Here is a 13,173-nt window from a genome sequence, read left to right on the forward strand (position 1 = left end):
GTTGCTTTCCATAAATTCCTTTGGAGCAAATTCCACAGTGATCAGAGGCAGGCGCCATGATGAAACGTATAATAATAATAATAATAATAATAATGACATTATTATTATTATAGTAGTACTAGTAGTATCAAAGACGTTATTATCCTCGCAAATTACGCAAAGAGGGTATAGTAGTCGGCGCTAAAGCATTTGGTTGGAACAAACTATTTGAAATATTTCACATTAACTAATAATGGAAAACATACTGTACTTTTGAAAGACAGACAATGCATGATAAATATACCTTCCAAATATAATTCTTTTTGTACAGATAACACGCATAACTTTCATGTACATACAACATATGTTTTTTTATGCCACATGGAGGAAAGTAAAATAAGGAAATATATGTGCAAAACGCTAACACTAAATTATGTACGTATTCAAAGTTTCTTTAATACATACACACACACATACACGTATATACATATATTATTTAAATACATTACGTACGTAATCAATTCTTCCATCTCATAATAAATCAACAACAAAAACTACGTACGTAAATTGTCTCTCAATTGTGCCCGCTCCTTTTCCTCAAAGCGGTTCTTCATGCATTTCAGACAGTCAATTAAGAGAAATGGCACTTTTGTCACTGGAAATTAACAATGCATTACAGAAAACAATGACATTGCGAGCGAAGGGAGCAAGAAAACTTTTAGATCCATTTTTTTTTTGCAAACTGAAAACAATATTGATTTAAGAGGGTGGAAATAATTTCACGCGACGCCATGGCATTCTCTTCTACATTTTTTTTCATTTACGCTAAAATTTTGCAACGAAGACTTTCAAATATAATACATGGTTGGAGAGAGCCGAGGTGTCAAATATGGGGCAAGTCGCCATATAAGATATTCTGATCTGTAATTATCATAGCAGCTAGGTACCTGGTATTGCATTTGGATGAAATCAGTCTGAACTTTACATGTCTTTCAGATCAATGACCCTTCTCAGATATTTCAGATTTGAGAGGAAAACCTAAGACTGAAGGCAAGAGGGGAATAGAATAGAGAAGCTTTTGGTCGTAGATCCCCCCAAGAGGTCTAGAATATTCGATCATGCCTCAACCTTGCCACCTAAAACTAGACAATTGCTCCACCCAACGTAAAAATAAATCACCCGTGAACATAAGAATAAATGGTGTTACCTCTCTCAGATCTAAAACGAAGCCATCAACCCTGAACATGTTTAAAACAACAGTAAACTTTTCTTTTAATAAATCTAAATGACCAAGAAATAATAGTTTCTCCCTTCCCACGAGAGAAGGTGGTTCACAACACTCCAGAGCTTGCAGTATTAAAACTCGAAACGGCAGAGAACTGATGGTGTATCGAGGCGATACTTGTCTGTCTCTAGTCTCGTCTTTTTCTGTCCTTTCACACAGAAAATATAAATTGGTAATGAAAACGTAAGGAGAGAAGTAAAACTTACCAGTGTTTTGATTCTACATCAGGCGATTAAGTGAAATGCAGTGATCTTCCGACGCGACCTTGCAGTCGGTATACTTTCTGCAAATGATTTACACACAAATATGTGCACAGTTATATCGGTTGGTGAGGAAGGAAATCAAAACTCATCACTACAATGGACATTTCCACTCAATTTTTTTTACAACAATTTTAAAAACTACACCCTGGAAAAATGACCTCTGCAAGTTCTCGCGTTTCTCTGCGTCCAGTTTAAGGCAGAAACGAGACTTCCAAAGTTGGGAGGCTAGCGTTGCGCTGAAAACACGCCGCCGCCATGTTACTACGTCACTCCTTAGGGAGAGCTCGTTTGTCGTCTGCTTCGAGCGTCCAGTTCCAGATGGGTAGCGGTATCCCACGGTGAGCGAACACGTGCAGCAGTTTTACAAATCTGTACCGATTTAAATAATGGAAGAAGGAGCGATAGGAGAAAGGAAAGCTATGCTTTGTAATGATCATTCTTCTATGAAATATCCGTGCTGCTCACGTGCAAGATAAATGAAAGAGTTCAGCTTCGTGTGTTCTCAGGCCATGCGAAAAATATGGCTTATAAAATTGGTTGCTGACCAGACACTCAAAAATATTTTTTAAACTTATATTTATCGATATTTACCGTAACCTATGTAGTGCAAAATAGGAATTTTCACATTCTCAACTTTATTTATAAAGCCTATTTAACTTTCTTTTCCATAAAGCAATTTCAGTTTGTGTTCCATTTCTGTTGCGCAAATTATGGTCAAACATTTTTGTGCAGATAAGAGAAAACACACTGAAAAGATTACATTAGTTGCACAGTACATATCTGTACTTAGTTTATGTATAATTATTACAAGGAAATAATGTGTATAACCATGGGCGTATTTAAGGGGGATTCAACGAGTCCAACCCCTCTCTTTTTTGGTTCACTAAAATTACCAGTTTCCTTGTTCTATCCGCTTGTTCATAAAAAATTCCTTCGGACTTATTTCATTCTCTTAAATTAGAGACGTATAGGACGGGATACGGATGGGAAGGAAATTTCGTAATTCCACACACCAGATGGGACTGCAGACCAATATCTGCAATTTCCTGATAGTTTCGGAATTTCTGCGATAAGAAACTGCATTGAGACTATCAAATCAGTTATTTTTTCCCCTCGAATCATATTAAAGAAATTTGGTTCTTAAAAACGTAGTGACAGAAGATGAACAGAAAAGTATCAATACTTCGTGACTACAAACACACAACTTTGTCGGGTCCAACATCCCCTCCCCCCATGCTCCCCAACAAGCTTCCGGCCAGCAGTGTCCTGGATTTTCACTTACGAAATAAAGCAACCCTAATCATACCAAAAGTTGATCCATCCCTCCCCCCCGTGAACTATATATACGCCCATAACAATATCCCATACTGAAATGGTACGATATAATTATTTTGAATTTTGTACTGCGAAAAAAGCCGCCTCATCTCGTTACCCCGAATGCATTAATTGGTTGGTTCACAACTTCACCACTAAGGAGCCTATCGAGACGAGACATGGCAGCCTTGGTCTCGTTCTCGTTGAGCGTTGTAAATGTCTGTCTCGTGTTTATTTGTAAATGTCTCATTGACAGTCTCGTCTCAATTTATAAACATCCGTCTCGGTTTGGGAGGGCAATTCTCGTTCTCGTCTCAAGTCTAGAAAAATATAGAATTAACAACGTATGCAGGCTTATCATTATAAATACAAAAAAAAAACCTTTCTTAATTTTTTATTATTATTATTATTATTTTTGACTCCTCGTTTCGACGGTACAGCCCTCGAAAACTAAATATTATCCTGCTTATATATGCAAACCAAACTGCAGATTCAGAATTACCAGGAATGAACTGGCGTTGTAAATATTATACACAAAATTCATGATTTATCTGAGGAAGTCGCATGTTACATGTTTGACTCGACCTGGACATGACTGTTTCCTTGTGAGTGACATTTCATTGAACTGGAAATTGTTACATGGGAGGATGTTTGCTCGAGACTGTGGGGACAGCTAGGGGGATGCTTCTATTGTTAATATTAGTGTTGCTCACGAGACGAGGCATGTTCCGTCTCGTCTCATAAAAGGAGATGGGACAAGTGAATGTTTTCGAAATGAGATGGGACAGAAGAAAAAGTTCGTCTCGTATCGTGGCAGGTTGAGTGATACTTAGATTGTGCTTGTTGGTGGTATTAGTAGTGTGTGTGTAGGGGGGTGTCCTCCTGCACCCCGACTTCGAATACTGCTTGTAGTCATTCATCTTCATTGTAGCGATTAGCCAAAAGTGGGAAGAAATGTGATGTTAGAGAAGATACATACTAAATTAACCATGCGTTCTCATCGTTGCGGTTAAACAAAGTCAACGGAAAAGCGACGTAAAAGTAGGCTAAATACAAAAATTTGCAATATATATATTAACTGAAGAAAACTGTCATTTACTGCAGGAAATTGAAAAACTCAACGTACCTTTTTATACCGTATCACCTCTTATATTGCAGAAATTGGCGGGTAAACCAGTGTGTTCTAAAAGTATTATCTTAAAATTTGTGAAGAAAATATTATGACGAAAATAACTGTAATTCCAGAAAAGGCATTCCTATAATATTAAGTTCTTGCCAGTCAGAACTAACCTATGTATTCGCAATGAACAAGGCTGTTCACGTGTTCAGCCATTGACTGTTACAAGGTTTGCTTTGTCACCCTAATGGGAAAACAACCCTCTACCGAGTGGCTGAATTATAGTAAAGACTGCTAGGGCATAATTCATCTCCAAGAAATGGAGCACAGATTTTTGCACTGGAAGTTTAAGATACTTGTTTTACACGGTAACAAGTGAATTTTCTGTCGCTTCCGCGACTCATGCTAAGTTGACGGGACGAGCAGAAGCCCCGCCTGCACGCATTTCTAAGTGATGACGTCAGAGGACCTCCTGTCTGTGGAGAGGACGTTTTCAAATCCGTGACGTAGTAGGTGAATTTCAGCGGTGTTTGAAGGCGTGTTTCTCGAGAACCGAAACAAATATCGCCGAGATATTTTGCACATCTCATGTTTGTGTCATTATCTGTAAAATGAATGGATTTAAAACGTTTTTCATGTCAAAGTGGAAATGTCCATTTCCAGAGTAAATGCCGAAATACGCGTTCTGCAGTTACTCTACTCTGAACAATAACTGTGTCGTCTGACCAAGTCTACATTTGGAAAGGAAAGGGGAGATTAGCGTAGACCTGAATTTTCCATGAACTTACAAGGAGAAACTTTTCTCATGGCCGAAAACCTTTTCGACAGCAAGGGATCCAAAGAAAGCTCGTGTTCGGAAAGTGTACCGGAAGATTTAATGTTAAGTTGTCCTCTGTCCCCTCCCCGGTGTATTGTTATATGCGAGCGCACCTGTAGGTACAAAACCTGGCAGGCTTCAAAGCAAAACTGGAAAAAGAAGCAACGAATTCCTTCGGGGATACTTGGTTTGCAGAGACCTGACTGCGATGTCACGTGCTTCTTGCTGTTAACGGAAACTTTAGTGCACGATCACAAATCTAGTGCAAAAATATTCTATAAAACCAAGATAAGTGGAAACAGATATAGTCTCATTTTCTAGAGCGTGAATGGGGGAGGGGGAGAGGAGAAAAATATTGCCCCTCCTCTTTGGTTTCTTCATATCAGGCAATACTGAAAGGAAAGCACTTGTGGGTTGAGGCGGAACATCCAAGCGAGGAACTTTTGTTTCTTGCCCATTTCGATTTATTAAAAGTTTACTGTTTGTTTCAAACATCATATTCAGGGCTGATTGCTTAGTTTTAGACCTCAGAGAGAGGTAACACCATTTATTCTTATGTTCACGTCTGAACTTCTTTTTACCCGTGCATGTAGCAATGTGCCATTAAAGCACATTTATAGGATGTGCCCAATCTCGGACATTTTGGAGGTGATGTGATCAGCACCACGCTTCGGCCGCTTTTACCCCCCTCAGGTACCCATTCATTTGAGGCTGGGTAAGCTCCGGAGCCGTTTTATGCGGGGACAAATCCGTAAAAATTCCGCCCTTAGATCACCCACCCTGGGAATCGAACCCGGGTCTACGCGTGGCAGTCAGACACCCTACCGTATCGTACCCAAGGTATTGGGTAAGAGGTATAAAGTCTTAGCATAGCAGGTAGCAGAGATAGGAATGCTGAATAAGTAATCAGACAAAGGTCGGGTGATTGACTTGGAAGGGTATGTGGCATGAGTGTTGGAATTGTCAGGAGGTGTGATCAGTTGGCGAGAATACGAGAGAGTAAGGTCTGCGGATTGTGAGAGAGAAGAAAAGTGGAGAACGATTATTGGACGATGGTGGGAGATTGAATCGATGTCTGACAGGGAGGTCAGACAAGTGACATTTGAGAGGACAAGTGTAGGAACAATCTTCATCTATTTGTAAGGCAAGTACATTTTCTAAACCAATTCATATCGGTTCAGTCATGGAGAGTATAAAACCCATATCTAACCTAAGTTAATTTCTATCGCCATTCCTTTAAAAAGTAACCAATTGCATTTATCACATTTAGGCCAAGCGAGTGATAACCATCTGAGAGATGAATGAGAAATAACTACATCACCCAATTCAATCTAGAGGTTCTTGGTTCGATCCCAAACGCAGCATGGGAGTTGCGTTACGCTACCGACTAGAATACCGCGTCGTCTTTCATTCGTCTCTGATTTTCTACCACCTTGAACTTTTTACCTAGAAGGCTCAAGCTCCACCTACCCCGCTGGTTCGGAGTCCTTGCATCCGTGGAATGTAGTTGAAGATGGAAAAGAGAAGATTTAAAATTAAGCTGCTCCCTCCTCCCTTCCCATCGGGGTACGCTGGGTTTATTGTTTCACAGTGACCGCACCTGTACGTACAAACCCTAGTAGATTCGAAGGAAAACTGGAGACCGAAGCGGCAACTTCATAGGGGAATAATTCAACGTTACACTTGATTTGCGGAGACGTGGCTGTGAGTCTTATTTGCACATAGATCTTTCTGTCACTTGCTTGCTGCCCACGTTCATTTAACTAGTGCAAAAATATTTTTCCATTTTCTTTTTCAAAACGAAACAAGTTGGAAAAAAGTAACTAACTAACTAACTCTCTAGCCTTCTTAAACCCGAAGGTTCATGGCTGCAGCAACACAGGCCTTCCATCTGTCCCTATCCTGAGCAAGATCTATATACTCTTTTCCATCCCTACCGATTTCCTTTAGATCCATCTCAAAGTTGTCCCTCCATCTTCGTCTTGGCCTTGCTACAGGTCTCTTACCATCAGGTTTCCCAACAAGAATCCTGTAAACTCCTCTTTCCTCTCCCATTCGTGCCACATGGCCTGCCCACCTAAGTCTTCTTGATTTAATTATTCTAATAATATCTGGACATGAATACAAATTATGTAGTTCTAAATTATGTAACCTTCTCCACTCACCTGTCTCCTCATCCCTTTTAGGTCCAAAGATTTTCCTAAGGATCTTATTTTCAAATACTCTCAATTTATGTTCCTCTTTCGATGTAAGGGACCAAGTTTCACATCCATATAATACTACAGGCAAAATTACTGTTTTGAATATTTTAACTTTTAGTTTCTTAGATATTATTGGAAAAATATAGTCACGACCGGTGATGAGTGGGGGGCAAGCCGCCCCCTGGTTGCGACGTCCCTGCGGTATTGACTACGAAGAACACCTGACAAATGAATCATGTTTCGGAATTGCTCCAAAGGAAAGGAAACTACAAATTTCCAGACAGAAACAGCAGAATATGCATTTGTACGAAAAAATCGGTAAAATATGCAATATATCCTGTAGACACTGAAAATATGCATTTGCATATGCTGTATGCAAAATGCATAACTATCCGAAACCTAGACTGACGCCTATGGACGTGTGCAGAAAATTTTCCAAAAGGGAAAAAAATTGTGTCCTTAAATGTGATATTTACGTCACGTTTACGTGTTGTGAGAAGAAAGAAATGTTTTACGGTAGAAACGTGGATCAGAGGAAGGAGTAAAAGAATCGAGGAGCATAGAGAGAAGAAAGAAGATGTGAGACACATATAAAAAGACAGGTGGAGGGAAAGATAAATGAAGAACAGAGAAAGAATAAAACTAGACAAGGAAGAGGAATTTAGAAGTGAGAGAAGAGTAAGAAAGATAGAAATCAAGAGAAAAAGAAAAAGAAGAGAAGTAAGGAGAGGAGAGACAAAAAATGAGAAAGAAAACAGGAATACAGTATTAAGACACAGTGAAAAAGAAAGTAAATAATGTTGTGTGTGTGTGTGTGTGTGTGTGAAAGAGGGAGAGAAAAGGGAAGAGAGATAAAGAATCAAGCTAGAAAAAGAGATATAAAGAAATGAAAAAGAAAAGGGAAAGAGGAGAGGATTACTGAAGTGAGAGGCAGTGAGAAAGATAAAGTTAAGAGAAAGAGGAGAAGGGAATCAAATAGAAACAAGCAAGAGAGAAAGAAACACAAAGAAACGAGACAGAAACAGAAAGATAAAGGTAAATAAAAGCGGGATACAGAGAGAGAGAGAGAGAGAGAGAGAGAGAGAGAGAATAAGAAGATAATGGGGCAGAAAACTGGAATAAAAGAAATGATCAAGAAGAGAAGAAGTGAGTACTAGCAAAGAAATCAAGCCGGATAAGAGGAAAGAAAGATAGGAAAACGATGCAGAAAAAGAAAACATAATGAAGAAACATAAAAAAGGAGAAAAGAAACAGTTTTTATTATTAATATTAATATTATTATTATAGGACATCCCTTGACCCTCCCTGCGCCTATTCGGTAGCAGACTTTCGATCTCGCCACAGAAGTTCCCTGGTTCGAATCTCGGCTTGGTCATTGTTCTTTTTCAAAACGTTCACCTTTGCTGCAACGTTCCAGATGCGATAATACAAAGAGGTTATACAGTACAGATATAAACACTTAAAAAGAAATATAAAATCAATTAAACTAATTCCTCTGGTTTGGTACTGCAGCACACACACACACACAAGTACGTAAATAATTATCAAATTAATATCATAATAACACCTAACCTGGGCAGAAGTAACAATGTACATTCATGGACGTCCACAGCATTTCTTCCAGGGAGGGACAAGCAAGGTATTTTTTGCCCTTGGGGCTCACAGGAGGCACTTTTTCCACCGTAATGCTGTTGCTCCCTTAAAAAAAACATTGCTTCAGTTTGAAGTTATCATGTTCCTGCACATTACTGTGATTGAAATGAAACTGTATGTCTGAAATATGCGTATATAACTTTTGGTCGACTAATTTTTCAAGGGAGGCAGTGACTCCCTTACCCCCTCTTCCGGACACCTATGTATACACTATCAACAGAAGAACGCTCAGCACTAAATTTAAGGTAATGTGTCACGTAACGCGAGTGGATTCCAGAGTTATTTGGAAACAGTGGCAGCGTTTAGGGGTGGCGTGGAGGGACAGTTGCCCCTTCCCGCTTTTTGCCACTTTTGGCCTCGCACGATGCCAAACTTTATATACCAAGGAAAAGTAAAATGTTTTTGCCCCCTTCAGTTTTGGAACCCAATCTGTCAATAAAGTTAATATTTCTTCCCCTTTCCCCTCCCCACTATGTAACCGACAGTATGTACCCAGATTATAATTAAAATATTACTTTATAGTGTGTTAAGTTTTGTTGTGAGAGTATTTTACACCTTTATCTAGAATTACAGTTTGTGGACATTATGAGTACAAATATGGATAAAGTACTAACCAAATATACTTTTCGGGCGCCTATTTATTTCATTTTTTTTAAAAAAAAAAAACTTTTGCAAGCTTTAATTTATTGAATGAGTGATGTCACACCATAGTCTCTAGTTATCAGTGTGATTTCTTATCAGTCGCTGATAAAATACCTCACTCGAACAGTTTCTTGTAAATGTTGATATTTCAGCCTTTCTCCTCGCACCGTTATGATGGGAAATATGTTCTTTACTCTTGCGTTCATAATTCAGGTAAGTAAATTTGCCAGTAAGCACTTTTCTTCTTCATTCAATTCTCATGCACATAGCCCATTAGCATTAGGATACATTATGGCCAGTGTTAATACAGAAGATTGGGATACGGCCATTAAGATAGTGTGGCACTCCAGAGTACAGATGTCAGTAGAGTGGCGAAATGAGTTTCCCGCGTGAAGCAGATCTAACCTCCGTTAAGTAGAAATAAGCTGGCAAGATAGCCAAACCCCTTGAGAGCGCATATAAACTACGGTGGAAATCCTCGTTAATAGCAAACGAAATAGTGTATTTTTTATTTGTGCTGCATACATAGGCGCCGACTCCATGGGGCTTGGGGGGGCTCGAGCCCCCCCAATGTTAATGATGTGGGGGCAGAGCACTTCAAATAATTTTGCTTAAGAGGATCTAATGTATTATTTTGCTTCTCTTGTAAAGTTTACTCTTAATTGTGCAACATGAACTTCACTTTAAATGCACATTTGAAATGTTCTAGACCATCAAATTTGCGGGGCTGAGACCGCTAAATCATCAACTTTGGAGGGGGCTATGAACGGAGACAGCAAAACACATGACATATTACTATATACTAAGTATATAATTATGAGTATTGTTAACATTTTTACTAAAAAGAGTTTGAAAATAACGAGGTGATATGACAATTATATCAGTATGTTGTTTCGTGAATTCCGAACAATTTGAGGTCGTAAACACGACTTTCAGGCAATATTGATATGTACGATATTTAGTTATCCTCGAAATGTCTTCCTCTAGTCCAAAGAATAAGGGGAAAATATTTCTAAAGTCTTTGACTTTATTTAACACTGGCTTGCAGTAAAGTACGCAAAGGAAAGCTTATGAAAAGTATGTATTGCGAAAGCGGGAACGGCTATGATCAAAGGCATTATTGCTAAAGCACGGCGTGCTATGTGTTTATTTATTATTGCAAAATTAAATTTAAAAAGTAAAATATTGTAGCAAGAACAAAGAGGTAAAACTATTTGCATGCGATTTGTGTTAGCATTTATGTAAATAATTAAATAAAACTGTTAAATATTGTAAATATTCCCTATTTTTATGGGTACGTCAACACTAAGGTTATTTGCACCCGTCACATGCCCTTTCTTTATAAGTCTATTGCGGACATTAAAACACACCCATACCCTCGCCGGGACTCGAACCCGAGACCTCCGGATCAACACGCTCGGCTACTGAGGCCGGCATAAAACTGTTATGTTGTCCTCTTAATGTAAATACATAGCCTACTTTTAAATAAAAATGTTAATTGTTATCTAAAAAACAAATGAGCAGACAAGTAGTATAAATTTGTGCATCTGACGACAACTTTGATTTCTTGACCAAACGACCACAAAAAGTTGAAAAACTCACTTTCTCTTCCTGTTTCGCGCCTTATTTAGTGCGCTGACGATATTTCACGGGCGCAAAAAGGCAGTGATGAGTGAAAGATGAGCTCTCATCCCCTCATCCTTCTCATTTTTCTCATTCTCTTTTTATTCTCTCATCTTCCTCTCATCCTCCTCTCATCCTCCCATCTTTCTCTTATCCTTTCATTTTTTTATTTTCTTATTTTCTTATTTTTTGAAAGATGAGTGCATCTTATCGTAATTTTCCAAGTCTGGGACCAAATGTTTATATATCATGACCTACGTAAACCTCTTTTCTCATTCTCTCATTCTCTCATTCTCTTATTTTTTGAAGGATGAGTGCACTTTATCGTAATTTTCCAAGTTTGGGACCAAATGTTTATATATCGTGATCTTCGTAAACCTCTCTTCTCATCCTCTTATTCTCTTATTCTCTCATTCTCTCATTCTCTCATTCTCTCTACCTTTAGAATATTGTCGTCAACATTAGAGATGAAGTTGGAGTGCTAGAATCAACGGGACCAAATGTTTATATATCGTGATCTTCGTAAACCTCTCTCTTGGGGGAACGATGTGGCATATACACACGCGCGCGCTCTCATCCTCTCATCTTCTCATCTTCTCATCTTCTCATCTTCTTATTTTTTGAAAGATGAGTGCACCTTATCGTAATTTTCCAAGTCCGGGACCCAAATGTTTATATATATCGTGACCTTCGTAAACCTCTCTCTCGGGGGAAGAATGTGGCATATACACACGCACGCACGCACGCGCGCGCATATGTATTGTAACACAAACAAACAAACAAAATAATAATTGTTGTTTTTAGGATGCCTGGCCCCTATAACCTCGCCAGGGTGCGTGGTGCCCAACCAAAAAAGTAAAAGGTTTTCTAACGGCTGCGGTTATAGATTACCGCACCTCTATAGAGTTTCACGTGTTTTTTTTTCCCCCCAAACTTCCATGAAACCCTACAGAGGACCTCCGTAATGCATGCAACGTGTACTAACGACTCTAGTGTTATTTGATGTTGTGATATTTTTGGATATAGAGTTTTATTGTGAGATATAGATAAAAATAATTATGTTTATTATTAATATTTTCTTGATGAAGATGGAGAATGTATGTGTGTGTTACAAATAAAGTTGCATGCTTTTTTTTTCTAGTGTGTGTGTGTATGTGTTTTTGATGTTTCGACAGCATCTGAAACGATAAAAAAGAAATTTTATTGTTAATTTTCACGTGTAAAAACAACAACAAATTTTTTTGTGCAAATTTTCTGATTGTCTCTCGTGCTATAGTGCAAAAAGATATTGTAAGTGATAACTAATGAAATTGACATTGTAACTGATCTGAACTAGTGAAATTCGTATTGTGACATTGTAACTGATCTGAACTAGTGAAATTCGTATTGTGCCATTGTAACTGATTGTGCTAGTACAAAAAATTTCTTATTGTGCAAGAAAATAGATGATAAAAACTTGTTAAAACTGCTCTGTGACCCTCTCGTTCTTCACGTCGTAGGCGAAGGACTTCTCTGCAATCAGGATGACACTGCATAGGGTATCCTCGGGCAAGGCATCGTGGAACTCGCAGACGACCTTGATGTTGGTTCGATCGCTGACCACAATCTTCTTTCTCTTAGATGTGTTGATGACGGTCATGGGTCTCCGTGTTTTGAACTCGCTGGGCGTGTAGTACATGTCCACGCTTCCCTCGGTCACGCGTTTGTAAGCCGAAAAAGCTTCGTAAAGTTTGAGATAATCATCTTTGGTCATGTCGAGGTTGTAATTCTCGCGCGGGAACACTTCGTTGCGTCCGTTCTTCAGATAAACGTTCTTGATCTTGCAGTCGTCGAACTTGCTGGAATCTTTCTCCTGGTTGTTATCGCGCCCGGTTTGAAAAAGCACAACGACGAAATCTGGCATGTCGAACTGTATGTTGTTGAACTGCGTCGTCACGTCGAATTCCATGTGACTTCCCGACGCCATCTTCTGCACGCACTGGTAACCGTGAAAGTGAATCAACACCTGGGGACTTTTCAAGATCTCCGCTTTGTACTTGAGGGCGTAGTTTGTTTCGTATTCCACCACCGGCATTCTCAATTCCATGCTCCGGATGACGCACTTGGCCGCTTCGGGTAAAGTGTTGGGCAGCGGCGTGGTGCCGTCCGGACCCAAAGTAGCGTATCGCATCAATGCGTCGTTGTCGTTGGCCGCTCTTCGAAACGTGACGCGCAGTCCTCCCTTCCACATGATCTCCTTGTAATCGGAGAAGAAACCAGGCAGCAGACGCATGGGAAAG

The 13,173-nt window shown here is 39.2% G+C and overlaps 2 protein-coding genes across 2 annotated transcripts in view; one reads left to right on the plus strand and one right to left on the minus strand.

Annotated features, from left to right (window-relative positions):
• LOC146003546 (uncharacterized) overlaps window positions 1-13,173 on the minus strand; it is a 295,640-nt gene that overhangs the window by 145,116 nt on the left and 137,351 nt on the right. The gene's annotated exons all lie outside the window — the stretch shown is intronic.
• The window catches only part of LOC146003376 (uncharacterized), a 54,593-nt gene continuing 50,817 nt past the window's right edge, over window positions 9,398-13,173 (plus strand). The window contains exon 1 of the mRNA XM_083141656.1: window positions 9,398-9,484. Coding sequence (XP_082997782.1) covers window positions 9,443-9,484 — 42 coding nt within the window. The 5' untranslated portion in view covers window positions 9,398-9,442. The remainder of the gene's footprint in view (window positions 9,485-13,173) is intronic.

Source organism: Lepisma saccharinum, chromosome 20 (assembly GCF_977018435.1).
Source record: "Lepisma saccharinum chromosome 20, izLepSacc3.1, whole genome shotgun sequence".
NCBI lineage: Eukaryota > Metazoa > Arthropoda > Insecta > Zygentoma > Lepismatidae > Lepisma > Lepisma saccharinum.